We start from the raw sequence: 16456 nt of genomic DNA, 5'->3' as shown, positions 1-16456 counted from the left end.
CTTTGCTCCAGATTAACCTGAAAAGGTGTGTCCAATGTTGTAGTTTGCAGGGGTGGGAGAGTGCCCTGAGTCTACTTGTGGTCAGGTATGTTGGTATAAAGAGAACATGGCTGGTCCTACCATTAGGCAAGGTGAAGCAGCCGCATCAGGCAGCAGATATTTGGGGGACAGCAGAGTCACCCCGCAATTGATTCTAAGTCCCCCACTGTATCTGTCTGCATGAAGGCAAAACTGTATATGCTGCATTGCCTGTCCTGGTGACTCCAAACTAGCTTTCTCTGTTACTTTGGTGGATGATACTATCCTGTTTGCTGCCAGTCTAGTTAGCTTCTGTATCGGGAACATGAAGGCGTGCTATCTTACTCTAAACCTCAAGCAGTGAACTCTCTTGCTCTGGCTCTGAAGGAAAGGCTATCGGAACACTCAAACAAATGAACAACAACATCCAAACACACACACACACACACACAACAGGGCTAACAAATCAAGACTGGGGGACACAATTTCCCATCAAAGTCATGTGAGTCCTTCAGCATGGCTTCTCCATTTTGTTAACACCTGTGATCTGCTGTATGAGAGGCCCCTTGGGATGCAGTTGTGAGACAACATCAAGCCAGGACATAAAGCAGCTCCCCATTCCCCTTTTGCTGTGTCCACCCCACCAGCACAGGTAGGAAAAGAGTTGCTTGAAACACAATTGCCTGTGTTTCAAGAAGCAGCTTGGCAGTTTCTAGAGAGGAAGCCAGGGCAGAACCTGTCTGGCCATAGTTATAATACTTTGCCTGCTGCACGCACAATGTTTGGCTACACCTCCTCCCACTCTCTGCTTCAGAGCTGCCAACATACACCCTGCTCACATTATCGGCAATTTCCTCTGAGGACATGATGATCTTGCTGCAGCATTGGCATCGCACAATCACTGAAGCGGCTGTTACCATATTGACACTTTCTTTCCCTTGATTCTAAAAGGGCTTTGCTGGAGACTGTGACTTCTGTGCGATGAGATAAAAGGGGAAGCATGGGACAGGGCCACGGCAGAGTTAGCTGTCATCACTTTGCTGTCATCAGTACTTGTTGAACAGAGAATGTAGCAGCAGTGGGCAAACCACAGCCAAAGAATCATAGAGGGGGCTAATGATCCAACTTGAAGAAAAGGTTTCTTTGATACCAGGAAAAAGACATTCGCTGACTTGCCAAGTTTTTAATGAGGACTTCAGGAATTCCTTGAAGAATCATGAAGTGCTGGCAAGGTTACAGAACTTGTCCATTGCCTGAGACATTTCTCTTAAAGAGCACTTTTGTGGTTTTGGATAGGAACAAAAGCCAGAGACTGGATCAGAACTAGCTGCAAGAAACCCTGAACAAACGGGCGTGTTTGGTGGCCCCTCCCCTGCCAGTGTGTCTTGGAAGGCTTACCTAGCTATGATGGCAATTATTCATCTATATTTATTGTGCCTTTAAATGGCTTTAAAAACATCACATGCACTGAAACAGAAATACTGAGATCTAAAACACAAAAATAGTTCTTGGGAATCAAACTATCTTCATCTAATGCCAAAAATGTCATAATGAGAGGGCCAGCTGAGCTTCTCAGTGGGTGCTACCATTGGAAAAGCCTCCTTTTCTTGTGGCTACTCAACTAAACTCATTTGATGGGGACACCTGGAGGAGATTATTCCAGATGGAGCCTAGTAGATATGGGAAGTAATCCTCCTTCAGACAGTGCCCCACCACTACTGGATGACTGGGTTTGGCCACCCTCTAAATTTCCTGTGCAGCTCCATGGCTCAGTTGGAGTCAAAGTGGATAATTGCAAGGGTGGCTACTACATCCAGTTACTAGGCATTGCTTGGGATGCAGGACTGGGGCAGGGGCCAAAATGACACCCAAGGCCATCATCAGGAGGAACTGCCCCAATGCTAAGGCTTTGAAATAATATGTCCCCAAGCAAAACAAAAATACTGCCACTCTGAGCAGGAAAGATGCCAGTTTGGGAGTTTACTATGAGTTGGTGATAGCCAGAACTGTCCTAGCTATCCAAGCAACTGTCTAACTTGGTCCTAACTATACAAGCAACTCCCAGCCAGCATCCACTCCAACATATCTGAAGGGGCACCATGCTAGGAAAAGCTGATGTTGGGAATCTCTGGCATTTCGGTTGTTCATTTGTTATCCAGTTATTGGTGTGATTACTGAATTTTCACTATCTTTGCTCTACTTCATAAAAACAGCTGGTCAATACCAGTTACCAAAATTCACACTCCTGGAGAGTGGGTGAGCAGAAAATGATGGCAATGGGATATTGATAGAAAGGCAACGCCACCAGGAAGAACCGTTCGTTACAGACTTTAAGTGCGCAAGCATCCTTGCTGTCCCTGCTGATCCTCAGTGTTCAGAACATGACATCAGCCTTAATGAAGTGTGCAATAATATAAGGCATTCTCAAAATGTAAAGTGATCCATTAACCTATATGGGAAGCAATAGAGAGCTCAATTTGTCAAGGCTGCTGGGACTTGCTAATGGAACAAAAGGGAGCAAGCCGATACTTTGCACAGTCACAAATCATGCATAATGTAAAAATATAACTGTTACCATTGACTCCTTTGGGGGTGGGGGGGAATTCCAATATTTTCAGTTACCTGTAAGAAAGATTAGACAGAACTGGGCTAAGAGCAACCTCACTTGACCCTGCCTGGTGTCCCATGTTTAGAGTGCTGAAGTCGTCAGAGCCAAGTTTCAGCTCTGAAGGCTGTGAATGTCTGCTCCTTGTCCCAGGGGACCTGGCTGAGTTGCTCAGACCTGAATGCAACAGTCAGAGGACACTGTTGGATTATGGATTAATGGATTACATTTCTAAAGTGCCCAGCAGCCAGAACTCATAAAACAAGACTTTAACCCCCTAAAATTACAGCAATGTAATAACACATAATATTAAAAACTTTTAACAATTAAAACAGAATAAAACTAGATTAGTGTATTTACAGACAGTGCAAACGATACTGAGCTCAGTGGGACCACTGCAGCTTTCTATATGCAACGTTGCACAACACAATAAGCAACTCAGGGTTTCTCATTTTGATCAAGTGGTATTTACTTGTCATGGTTTCCCACTCAACAGATACATGTTTGCATGCATTACATCAGGCCATTGTGCCTGGAACGCAGCCCTAAAATTCAATGCTCCCTGCTTCTTCCTCACTGGTCCACACACAGAGCCTGGATGGCTGGAGTGGTTCCTGTAGTCGCTCTTCCTTCCAGAGGATGCTGGGCTATCTACCTGAATGCAGGATCATGGTTTCCACAATCCTGGTATGCAACATGACAAACCATGGTGGTACGGAGAATCCGTAGAACAAATGTATGGATTCCTATAGTGTTGATTGCTATAGTGCTTTCTAATGACCAAACCAGACAACACAGCAGACCAGCAATGGTAAAAACCCAGCATGGCTTGTTGTGTTGCTTGAACCCAGTCCTTGTCTCTTCTACATCCAAACAGATCCTGAAGCCGGGATGTGTGTGGTTCCAGCCAGTTCCCTGTGCCTTGACATTCAGTTTCTGAAAGTAATTGCTGTTGAAATACATGATTTAGAAAACCTGATATTCATATTTTACCCCTACATTATGCTTTTGAGAAGTGTGAAATTTGCATTGCCAGGGCAAATTTAGAGGATACTGCTATGATGAAATATTTCTTGGAGTAAGAGTTAAAACAATTTCAATAAAATAGCAAAAAATGTCTAGGAGAATGAGGTGATTGCATATTGATAGCTCCCATCAAACTTTAGGGAAAAAACATGAGTGCTAGTGTAATGTCATGACTGAGAGCTGGAACTGTGAATCGGGATGCTCCCTGTAAAATGACAGCCACCTTCACATGAGCATCACATGAAAGGGCATCACTTGCAGAAAGGGCATCACTAGCATCTCCTGAGCTTGCCAGGTTTCCTCATTTCCAAAGGGGGCTAACCAGTTCTGTAGGTGATCTTAGCTCAGAGAAGCTCTGCTGAACTGTAATCCCTCATCCGCAATATGGAGTTCATAAGACTGACCTACATGACAACACTTGTAAGTTTAATAGGACTGTTCTAAGGATGTGTCTGACATGCTTCAGATATGCCAGAGAACTATGTAAATGGTGAGTGTTGTTTCAAGGCAAATATGGCAGGATCACATTTAAGAGATGTAAGAAATGTACCATTCTTAGAGCAAATAATGCCCAAGAGACACTTTGTAAATGTCCTTACTTCCCAACAGCCTGGCAACTAAAAAAAAAATGCATGAAGGAATTAGACTTAATTGACACAACATGGAATATGGAAAGCTGGACTTTTTCCTCTGCTGTTGGCAGCAGACAGGATGGCAAATGGATGGCAGTCCTGGACTGCACTAGTAGCACTTTGCCCTGTCCAGGTCAGGATATGGCCCTTGACAAAAGGATACTGCTATAGCCCTAAACACAGACAATGTGAGAAATAGGCTTCCCTGCCTCAGAACCCTTTTTGTTTATGTAGCTCTCAAAGCCAAAGGTCTCTTCCCCATTCCCTTGGCGATGTCGGAGCTGTATGTCTCAGAAGCAGCCGTGTCAAACAACTTCCCCCTTTGATTAATGGCTGCCCCTCAGAGGGATGTGGGAAAAGATAAAATCCAAATTATTCTCTGTCTGGCAGCATGGAAACAGAACAATTAGCTTAAAGGCATGTAAGAAATATTTGAAGAGAGTGTAGAATGATGAGGGACATTTGATAACACCCTCAGTAAGTTTGAACTCTCATTTGTTAGCTCACGTTGGTGATGCTAATGCAGAGTTCTGAGTCCGGCCTGGTCATATAGTCTACGCATGAAAACTGCTTAGAGATTTTGCTATATCAAGTAGCATACAGTTATTATTAACAAGCAGATAAATAGTTAACTAACCTAAGTTAATTTTCAAATTATCAGATATGGTAAATACAGTTTCCCCATTATTTTCTTCTAAAGTCCAAATTCTTTGTGATGGTAGCAGAATGCAGAACTTCTTCAGCTCCTCATTAAAGCTTGTACTGCAATGGCCAGCTCGTTTATTCTGAAAGTGAAATGCTTTGAAACAATTTACACATGCACCCACATGCACCGTTTCGTGCGCTCTCTCATTCTACTACTCATTCAATATCAACTAACAAGTTCCATGTTTAAAGATACTGAATTCAGCCAGAAGTTCTTCTACTGTTTTGATAATCAACTGGCAGACTCTGGACCACTTGCTCATGTCTGATTCATGTGCATGTGAGAAGCAATATATCGGTCTCATATTGAGGAAGTAACTTTCTTTTCTTATGGAAACAAACTCCTTTCTTTACTAGACTGCCCTCCACTATTCCCACTTACACCCACTCAGAGTAAGCCTCTACTTAACACAATGGGGCTTACTTTTGAAAGGCTTGTATAGGATAATGCAGTTAATTTCTGGAAGGGAATATCCCTGACTTTCACCAAAGTCCATTATTTGTGGGGTGTGATGCGAATGAACCAATACCCAGGAAATTAAAGTATTTACAGGCTTTAAAAGTTGACCGTTCTTGTTCTAAAGAAATACTGTGCATCTTAGTGTGGCTGCAAAAAGTACAGTGCTGTGGTATTTGATATTTAGATGTGGCCTTTGTTCAAATGGGGGATGCAGTGGTGCAGCGGGTTAAACTGCTGGACCGCTGGGCTGCTGAACAAAAGGCTGGCAGTTTGAAGCTGCGCAACGGGGTGACATCCTGCTGCCCTGCCCGTACGTCTTGCCAACCTAGCAATGCAAAAGCATGTAATGCGAGTAGAGAAATAGGTACTACTTTGGTGGAGAGGAAACAGCACCCCTTGACATCATGCTGGCCACAGTCTTTGGACAGCGCTGGCTCATGGCATTTGAAACAGAGATGAGTGCTGCCCCCATAGCCATTTCAGCTAGCAAAGTAAAATCTGCAAGGACTTTTTTCCCTTCCTTCCTCCCTTCATTTGTACAAATGGCCAAACTACCCTGGAGCAAAATTTCCCCTAATTGGGTAACCTGGTTACCTGCATGACCTTAATCATTCTGGCTTTTTTGTTTGTAAGTGCTCCTCAGGTGCAGCTGGGTAGAAGACATCTTCACTTTGGGGCAACCTCATATGAATGACCCCCGTTATTCCAAAATAAGGGAACTTGCTGCAGAGAACTTGTCTGAATGGTTGTCTTTATCCACAGTTGATTTTCTAGAGATGGGCTAGGATTTCCACCTGCTGATGTGTAAATGAGCTGGAAGTTTGTCGCTATTGCTTATGTATATAAACATGCAGCAGACTTGGGGTGGGGGGTTTCCAATAAAGCAAGAATGACTACTAGTCACAATGGCTGTATGCACCCTTCAGGAACAGGCCCTTGAATGGTGCCTTTGAATGCTTGATGCTGGGGCTCAACAGCCAGGAAGTGCTTTTGCACTCATGTCCTTTTTTAGGGCTTCCCAGAAGTATCTGGCTGACCACTATGGAAAATAAGACACTGGGGCTGATCCAACAGGATTCTTCTTATGCTCCCGGACTGATGCATGACTAAAGGGTAGATTCCTGCCTCTTTGTCACAGCCTGAACAATGAACTTCCTAGTCTTCTATCGTGTATGCTTCTTTAACTAACTTCCACAATGCATAGAAGCCTGGATTTGTGGCAGTGCCCAAGAAGATGGGGATTTCATGTAGGCAGATGTGGATGGATGAGGAGCATTTGGATACCAGACCTCTGGGGTGTTTCTTGTTATGAATTCTTAAAAGAAAGGGAGAGAAATAAACTGCATGTGCATAAATTGTTAATGGGAACAAGTCTGTAAATGGCACTGAAATATACTCTGTATTGTTGATGGGTTTTGCAGGACTAATAAAAGTCATCGTTGCCCATACAAATGACTTCCTGCAAGCAGCTGTTTATATGAAACTCCACACCAGTTTCAGGCCTTTTTCAACCAACACTAATGAATTTCAGCAACCAAAAGTTTGTGCTGTCAGCAGTTAGAGAGGTATTGTTAGGAAGGGTTTGGAGACAGGGATAGATCCAAGTGAAGGGTAAGCAAAACAGACAAATAGCCTGGCGTGACCGGTCACTCTGGTCTTGGACAGGCATACAAAATGAACACTTTTCATTTATTGCTGGGACACGTGTTTCGCCTGGATTGTAGACAAGGAATCAGTGGCTCTTTCTGAGTAATCGAGCTGCAGCATTTAGAGGAATAGACTGCAAGTGGCAGAGCTGCATATGGATGGTTGAGTGATGGACAACACAAATGAATGTGAGAGACAGGCTTCTCTCTCTCTATTAGGCGAAAGTTGTGTTCTTCTGTAAGTCTGTCATCCCCTCGGCTTTTGGAATTTAATAGAAAAGGTGAATTAAAAGTGATCCTTCACATCCCTTTGAATTTGTCCCCCTCCGACGTGCCGACAAATGAAGGGGTACATGCAGGCTTCATTCTGGATGGAGATAAGTAATGGGTTCAGTTCCAGGGAATTGAGGTGTGCATTCATCCAATTATCTGCATTGGTTGGACACATTTTTTAAATCATTTAGAAAACTCACAAAATCATTTGGACAGAGATAACACTGGGAAAAAAGACATGTGTGTGCTTGCTGAGGTCAACAGTGCCTCTGTTGTATCAATGCCTATGCTCTGTCCACAGCAGATTCTTGGCTAACCAACTTTTCTGAGCATCAGGCCTGTAGGGCAGCCTTTCCTACCTGGCACCCTTTGGGGTGTCCCAGCATTCCTGATCATCGGCCATGCTAGCTGATGCTGAAGGAAGTTGGAAGTCCAGCCCTCCTGGAATGTACCTGGCTGGCTAAATGCCCCCCAGCCCCACCACCACCACCTGTATCTAGAAGAAGCCCAGCCCAGTTCCCGATGCTGCCTCTCTCAGCTCCCTCACAATCTAAAAGGAAGAGCTTATAGCTGTCATGTCTTCAGGAAGTATATGAAGAAATAAGGTGTTTATTGAGGGTCCTTTGGGATATTCAGTGTGGGGAAGCCTCAATCAGCTCTGTGAATCTTCCCCTATCATGCCGTATTACTGGCTCTACTGGACCCAAACAATCACCCAAACAATCACTCCCCAGGTGGAGTGAAGGTGTAAACTTGTGCGCTCTTACTTGAAATCATCTAGAAAATGTGCAGGAAAGATACATAGCAGTGGATTTTTATATCAATCTGTAGAAAAGTTTCTCTCTGCAGGTATTATAGGAGAGCATTTGAAACTTTCACATTTAAGGGCTGTAGCAAAGAACCTGTATTGTGCAGCTGATCACAGAGCCCATCAGGAGGTAGTTAAGTTTGGTGTTCACTGGGCGATTCTTTGACTCGAAAATGTTAAGAGGTTTGAACTAGCACCCACTTCCTCAATATGCTACCTTTTGATATGTTGGGATGCAAATCCCTTTGTCATTTATGGGAGCTACAAGACTGCCCTCAAAACTGCCATGACTTGCTGCTCTTTTCTGTCTTGGGAGTAACTAGTACAGCCTCCTCCAACCTGGAACCTTCCAGATGTGTTGTACTCCAGCTGCCATCATCCACAGTGAGCAGGGTGATACAACACATTGTGAAGGGGGGGGGGTTCTAGGTTGAGGGAAGTGGCCCTAGAACGCATGACCTGATGTTACCATATTGCACATTTCCTCCTCCCACCAGTTGCTAGCAGCAGCCAGGACAGACTGAAGTCATGCCACCTCTTCTGTAATGCTAGATTACAGATCTAGAAGGCTGTACTTCTAAAAAAGGAGGAGACACACACCTGCAGATTTCAGCGGCAGCCATGTGGCTCCCCGCATGCCTCCAAGAGATCATGGAGGCATGTTGTTGTTTCTTTCACTGATAAGTAGAAATGGACTGGATAAATAGAATTACCTTGTTGTTTTCACAGTTTCTTTGCTTCTAAGGTCTGCATAGTGGATAGAAATTCATCAAGAAATGTTATTTATTTCAGTATAAATTCAGATTTCAGTACTGGGGAAAAGGTTCAAAATGCTGACTTGCAAACTGCACCTCTAAGTAATGAGATAGGTAAAAATACACTTCAATAATCTGAAAGAGTGTCTCCTTCCATATATTCCTGCCCATGCCATAAGATCTTGGTTGGAGGTTCTCCTTCGGGAGCCCTCTTTGAAGGAGATCATGAGTGGCTACCCAGAGGAGGGCCTTTTCTGCAGTGGTGCCCTGGGGAGCATAATCTTTGGAATATGCTCCCCAGAGAGGTGTGTCTGGCACCAACTCTTTATTCATTTCAGCACTAGGCCAAAACCTTTTCATTTTCCCAATATTTTAAGAGTTGATGTAGTTTTTTTAATTTACTTGTTATTTGATGCTATGCTGTATTGCTGTATCACTGTCCTGAAACATTGGGTAGAAATGCTTTTAATAAATAATAGTCTAATTTTGTCAGAAAGAAAGCAGTTCTGCAAAAGACTGTAGACTTCACTAGAAAAAGAAACCAACTCAGCATTGGTTCCAGGACTTTATTTTCCTTTTTTTTTATAATTTATATTCCACAGTTGCTCCAAAGAACTCACAAAGCATATATGAGTCTCCCCCTTCCACACCCTTTCATCCTTCCAACCACCCTGCGAGCTAGATTGGGATGAGAGGTAGTGATGGGCTCAAGGCTGCTCAGCAACCTTCATGGATGTGTGGGAATTAGACTTCTGGGCCTCTGAGTGGAAGTCCGGCACCAGTCCTTGTTTCATACAATCTCTTTGCATGCTGGGGATCTTTTAGGCAAGTCAGTGAGTCATCTTAACCTGGAACAAAAACTGCCTTGGCTGCTGTTAGTTTGGTGATCTGCACAAAAGAAGAATGTTGGTGCAACTAGAGAGGCGAGCTTTTGCCTGTCTAGGGGGAAATGCTTTATCCCTCTTTGGTGCTGGCTCTGCTTAGAAACTATAAGATGTCCTTTCTCAGATTTAGAGAAGAGAGTTTTTGTCTGGCACATGGATGTTACTGACCTGGAACAAGGCCGCAGTGGATCTGAACACCCAGCCACATTCATTATTCGGGTAGCATTGGAAAAGCTCAGCCATAGACTCTGTTTTTACTTAAAGACTAAAATGGTTTTCAGGGCTGCCATTAAGGCAGCAAATATGGAATTCCCTGTGATTCACACTAACCACCAACTAACCATTTAATGCAGTGTGCTGAAATGCACCCCTTCCTTTAAAGTGGCCTGTGTTGCTGAAGGAGATGCATTTGGCTTCATGAGCACCTCGAGAATAAATAACTGTAAGATAAACAGCCTGTCCTCTTTCCCATGCTTCCATGTCCAGTGCAGTTTTAGAGCTCTGTTAAAAGGTTTCGTTTGTTTTTAATACACAAAAAGGTGTCCTTTAAGAGTGAAACTGACTGAAACAGAAGCCAATTGCAGGCTGGTGTGTTCCGTTTCACTTATTCCATGAAAGGTATGGGTCTGGGTTAAATGGCTGGAGTTTGGATTGAGCAGGCTTTCTTCTTCCCCTTCCTTCATTAATGTTTGCCGTTTTGAAGCTAGAGGAGGGTGAGAGTCATAATAGTAGAAAGGAGGAGTTGTTTCTTTTACTCAGAGAGAGAGAAGGGAGGGAGAGAGCGAGGGAGGACAATCTACACTGTTTTTCCACCTTTACACATGCAATTATGTACTTTCTGAAAAGTATGTTTCACACAATGGAATCACCCTTGTTCAACTGCTGTACGCAGCAAGCAACATCTGTCCCTGAATGCTTTGCTTTATAAGGAAGGTGGTTGTCATATGAGATATTCTTTTTGAAAGAATCAAGAAATCTCTGTTTTCATTTTCAAGGCCAACAGGGTAACCCTAAACCAAGACTTTTAAAAGAATCTCTGTGCATCCGTCATGCTGAAGCCATTTCCATCTTTTCCGGCTTTGCTTTCCCTCCCTTCCTCCTTCCCTCTCACACGCATATACTGACTCAATTTGCAGTGCACATATGGTACTAATTATGAACAAAGGCTGATTGTTTTAATATTTGGAATTTCCCACATCAAGCTGATGCATTTTCCTTTAGTGCCTTTTAATGTGTGTGCAGTTATGCCAGCCAGATCTTTTTTTTTTAAGCTTTTCTTTGTTTTCTTTGTGTATTTTTATATTACTTCTTTTTTCCCTGTTGGGTTTTGCTGAAAAGAAATCTTCCCTATTTTACATTAAACTAGATATTTGGATTGGCCAAGAGCAGCCAACTTATGCATTCTGAGCAGCCACTGTATTTTCTAAAGAGAAGTCTGAGGGCCAGAAGTTCTTTCATTAGCCAGGCTCTGTAGCAGGCCCACAGAACTGTGACGCACCAGTCTGAATGCCGCTAACTAGCACCACAGCTATCCACAGCTTTTGTCATCCTAGGCAGGCAGCAAAACCGAAGTACATATCAGTTTTGCAATCCCAGGCAGGCGGGCAAAACTGAAGTATATTTAGTTAGCTGGTGTGGATCTGAAGTCATGCAGGCACTGTAACGTACATGGCACTGACCAGCAGGGAAGGGTCACAGTTACGGAGTACATGTGGTACAGTAGCCTGATCATGTGCATACAGTATCTGTCAGGAATTTACAAGGAATCAATGTGGAGCATTTTCTCTTTTGCCCCTGCCAACTTACAATGTTTCCTTATGGCTTATCTCGGTCAAAATGTATTTGGACCAACTGTGATGAGAAGCTGCTCTTCAATGCATATTTCTTAAAGACGATGAGGATGCTGCTTCGCTATATTTTTCAATATGAGTTATGGCCTATAAATCTGTTTAATAATATTAATGCAATAGGCATCCTTGACCCAGATGCCTAAATCCATAGCCCACTTGGAATAATATGCAACTTTTTTGGCACATCTGGATCAAGAAAACAGGAAACATGTTGAATTACGCAGTTTGCCAGAAAAAACTAAAGCAATTTCCTTGTAATTTACATTTTGGCTGTGTCTGTTTCTGATAACCAATGGATGAGAAAAAGATCTTCATGCTTACATGCCAGTCTTCCAATTGGTGATACCTGTTGGGCGCTCCTCCCTGCTCCCCCACAGCTGGCCAAGCATAATAAAAATGCAATCTGGTTTCTTATTCCTTCATCCCTCTGGTTACTCTGAGCCCACCAGGTACTTCCTCCACTGATCACCTGTGTATTTTGCAACTCTGCAGGTGCTATCTGTGTTTTGAGTATTTCAAAGAATTTAGTGCAAGTTAGCAAGCTTTTCTGCTGCCTTTGTTTTCAAGTATCCACTCTACTTTCCTTTTGTTGTTGTTGTTGACTCTCATGACATGCCCTGCATAAATACTCCCCTTCTGATTTGGACACAGATTTTCAGTTTCTGGAGATTTCAAGAAAGTCTTTTCTTTACAGAGGTAGATGGGCTTGAGTAGGCACCTACCTGTGTGTAGCAATATGTTCCTGCAGGGAAGTAAGATGCCTGCCCTCTGTGATGGGAGGTCTTCGCTGATCACTTTCTCACCCCTGACAGATAACTCAGATCTTTGGGCTCCCCCATTGCACCCAGCATCTTGCCCATCAGAAAGAAGCATGCATAACTGGCCTTCAGTACAAGGCAGCCATGGTGTGGTAAACCATTTCAGTAGCAATGGCCAAATCAAATTTCATTTCAGGCCTGATAATGTCTGCAATGGCCATCCCTGGGATGGGGTGATATCCCCATTGCTGATTATCTCTGTTTGTCTTTTCTGGTTGTTCAAGGCAGTTGAAAGAAATCAGGGGTGTTGTTCATAGTTGTGTGCTTGTTTAACATAATCTAATAATAACATTTCTACACACACTCTTCAGAGTGTAGTGAAATTCAAAATAAACAGAGAATAAGCTTACCATTCCTAAACTGCATCTGTTTGCATTGAAATGGTCCCTGTCATTGTGCTGTCTCTCTAATTCAGCCCTCTTTTACCTTCATGTTCCTCATCATGGCTGGCTGAAGCATGCTTGGATTTGTAGTCCAACCTGGAGTGCATCAGTGTTATCTGCTATACAATAGATGTGTAATTTTGTGGTTTTCCATAGCATTTTCGTGATAAACTTATAGCAAGTAAGACTAGTAAGTATTGTAGTAAATCCTGATATCTCAAAGTTAGGAGGCAGCATGCATTTTTAAAAACAGTTATTTATATGTCCTTGGATATCCAAGAGTTGAGTAAGAAATACAAAATGGATTGTACAGAAAAAGAGGAAGAAATCCAACCTGCTTCAAGGTAGAATAAACTTTTTTAGTTCAACATAAGAGAATACAAGCAGTAGCTTAAATGGAACCCTTAGTTTCTTGTTCTTTTCTATTGTAATGAAAGCAAAGCTCCAACCCTCTTTCTCACTAAAAATTCTTATGTCTGTTCAAAGGCTCTTCCCTTACCTGGAGACCCTGAGACATGCCTGAATACACAAGGAGTATCTGGCAAGAAAGAAAGGTTTGCACCTTTTAAAGCTACTTCCATGTGCTAAGCAAGGTGCTAAGTATTGTTCTGTGCGTGTGTGCGTGTGTGTGTTGGATCTTGCAAGCCCGAGGATCAGTTGCTTGCTTCTTTATAGCAATCATCCTGAAACCCAACATAAAAATCAGGCAGTTTATGTGTGTTTCTGTTTGCTTTTGTTTTGTCTCTGCTTGGCTTGAGGATCTCAACCTTCAGTTGCCCTGAGCAAGGATAGTACACTGTCTGTACGTTCTTAAAACTAACTTAAGATCGACTAGAAATTGCTAGGGTTTTGTGCCATTTCTTTTCTCACTGTTCCTGAATTCCTGAATTAGAAGATAATTTTAGAAGTTGATGGAATGTCTTCATCGATGCTCTGACTAGCTCTCCTCCTTGTGCTGCTTGTCTAAAAGTAACCAGTTAATTAAAGGACACTACCTTAAATTTCCTTTTAACCCCACAAAAGTTGGATCTGAATTCCCATGTGTAAGATGGGAATTTCAGATGAAAGTGAAAGATGTGTTGGTGGGGGTGGGTGGGTATTGATCTTGTAAGAATTTGATTTTGTTTTATCTTGCAAGTTAGATAGGAGCTCTTATCCTTTTGCACATCAACCAACCTTTTCTGTAATTCAATTACTTGTGCTTTCCACTGAGTGGGCATCACCTTCTTGTTACACCAGGAGCCTTTGCAGTAGAGATGTAGGGTTGGTTTGGGCAGATATGCTCCCCATCTCCACTATCATGCAATACATACTAAGATGTATGTAGATTCTCAGTGTTCTTGTAGCCTTTTTCCTGTGCTGTGAGCAGACCGAAGATTCTTCTTGTTTCTGGCCTGATAGCACTGTCAGCTTTTATGCTTTCTCAGGTCTGAAAGGAAGTAACATCTGAATACGGGATTTAACACTAATCTCCAGACCAGATGGTGATTCTCCAGATACTGTTTTTGGGGGCTGGGGGGGGGGGACATGTGATCTACTGTAGAGCAAACCAGAGAGGTTCTGCAGTCACATGATGACATGTATAAAGAAGTCTGATACAGCTTTGATTAGACAACTGACCTGGTTACCATCTGTAGTTCAGAGAAACGAAGCTGACATTTTTGGAACACTCTTCCCAGAAGCTGAGTGTTTCCACTACTATGGCACAGCAATCTTTCTATGCTGGAAGAAACATAAACCAGACCTAAAGATATGCTGCTTGAAGCATGCTGTGAAGGGGCTGTTTCTTCTTCTTCTTTTGCTTCAAAAAGCCACATCTTGACTCATGCTCTAAAGTTTAAAAAAAAACCCACACACAGAGCTATTTGATATTTGCAAAGTGGGGACTCCTTTAAGTCATTCCAGAAGAAATCTCTCTGGGCTGATCATTCTCTCTCTCTCTCTCTCCCTCCCTCTCTCTTTCTCTCTCTCTCCCTCACACACACACGCACACACACGTGCATCTGCACACATAGACACACTCAGAGTTAGTTTTGTTTTGCACTATGGTGGTGCAGGCAGCTGTGACTCCAAGCCGGAGCCGAAAACTTCTCTTCAAAATACCATATGGATCCCTGAGAAGACAGAGTGCAGGAAGGGTAAGGAGAAATTTACTTGTACTCATTAACAAATGGTTTTGGACCAGGGAGATGTTTCCCCTTTTGTAACCATGAGGCTTTTATAACCAAAGACTCTCCAGTGATGTATCAAAAAGGCTGGAACTGGTGATGCAAGACAGATAGTCATGCGCTGGAGTAACTGATACCAAGTTGGGGGCATACAACTTCCCTGGGCCATTCTGGCCTCTGCGGCAAATTGAGGGCCATGATTTACTCGTCCGGCTGTATGCTAATAACTATTAATGAAGATTAGCTAAAATTGTAATCAGTATTAGTGCCGGTTGGCTATAATTTATTATGGTAACTGGCACTAATGGAATTTCCCTTACAGTGCCAAGTAATCAATATTAGCCAGGGATCTATGATGATGGAAAACAGTAGTCAATGCTAGAACTCTGAAGGAAGACAGTGAATTAATATTCATGAAGTAGGCTAAGCTGAAAGTACTGCTCTGGGATATAGGATAATGTATAGGATTGGTCCAATTTTTGAAGCAAGATGAGGCTGAATCTAGAAGGGTTCTGTGATGAAAAGCAGGATACCAAGTTCAGCTAAATGTTCGAGTTTTCAGTCTTCATAGGTGCTCTACTGGTTACCTTGTTTCACTGTCCTCAGGATGTTCTACTGTAGAACATCACATTCTGGCAGCTTGTGGGGACAGCTAGAATACTGAGCAACATAGAGTTCTGTTTCATCTTAATGTTTAACAGCCTGTGTGCTGTGTGTATTTTGCTGCAACAAAATACATCATGTAGGGATGGGCAGAAGATAGATTTTTAGATGTGTGGACTTGAATGCCCAGAAACCTCTAGCAGCATGGCCGGTGGTCAGGCTCGGTGGGCTTTAAAGATCAAAACATTTGGAAAACTACTTTCTGGTCACCCCTGGCTTAAATCTTTATGGTGCCATAAGCCCTTTAGTTGCTTTTGGCTACTGTTTCATTTGGCAGTCTTAAACTGCTACCATTCTGGGTTTCAAAATGTTTGGATACTGGAAGTGATACCTGCACAGGATTACACCAAGTGAGGGTTTTATGGGAGAGTCGAGGATATGTATCTAATTTGGTGACTTGGGTGATTGGTAGAAGAAGTCTTAGCACATTTGGAGCATGCCATTCTGGTGTGGAAAGCAAAGGGGATGAGACGTTAGGCACTCTCCTCAAAAAGTGAAGGCAATATAAACCCTGCACACTTGGATATGATTATTCAGGTCAGTGAGAGAGGATTGGCTTCTTGATGTTACCTGATGCTATAGCATTTGGAAAACAGGAAAGTTAAGGAAGCGTTATGTTGAATTACCTTGCTGTAACATCCAAAGATGTTGAAACTCCTTTGTATACACTTGTGGCCGACTTTAAGCACTTGCTTGGCATGGTTGTATGGCGATGCTGCGAGACGGGTGCTTGACACCAGCTGCAGCAGTGGAGACTAGGCC

General features: G+C 42.9%; 1 protein-coding gene across 2 annotated transcripts in view; it reads left to right on the top strand.

Annotated features, from left to right (window-relative positions):
• Nucleotides 1-16456, top strand: part of FRMD4A (FERM domain containing 4A) — a 301515-nt gene that overhangs the window by 7119 nt on the left and 277940 nt on the right. The window contains exon 1 of one of the 2 annotated variants that reach the window (XM_044423315.1): nt 12802-13417. The exons of the other annotated variant lie outside the window; for it this stretch is intronic. Within the exon in view, the coding sequence (XP_044279250.1) occupies nt 13379-13417 (39 nt within the window). The 5' untranslated portion in view covers nt 12802-13378. Of the gene's footprint in view, nt 1-12801; nt 13418-16456 lie in introns of those variants that run through there. 2 annotated transcript variants of the gene reach the window in all.

The sequence above is a fragment of the Varanus komodoensis genome, unplaced genomic scaffold (genome assembly GCF_004798865.1).
Source record: "Varanus komodoensis strain SLA01 unplaced genomic scaffold, ASM479886v1 scaffold13_3, whole genome shotgun sequence".
In the NCBI taxonomy this organism is placed as follows: Eukaryota; Metazoa; Chordata; class Lepidosauria; order Squamata; family Varanidae; genus Varanus; species Varanus komodoensis.
This window is presented reverse-complemented; position numbering and strand designations above follow the sequence as displayed.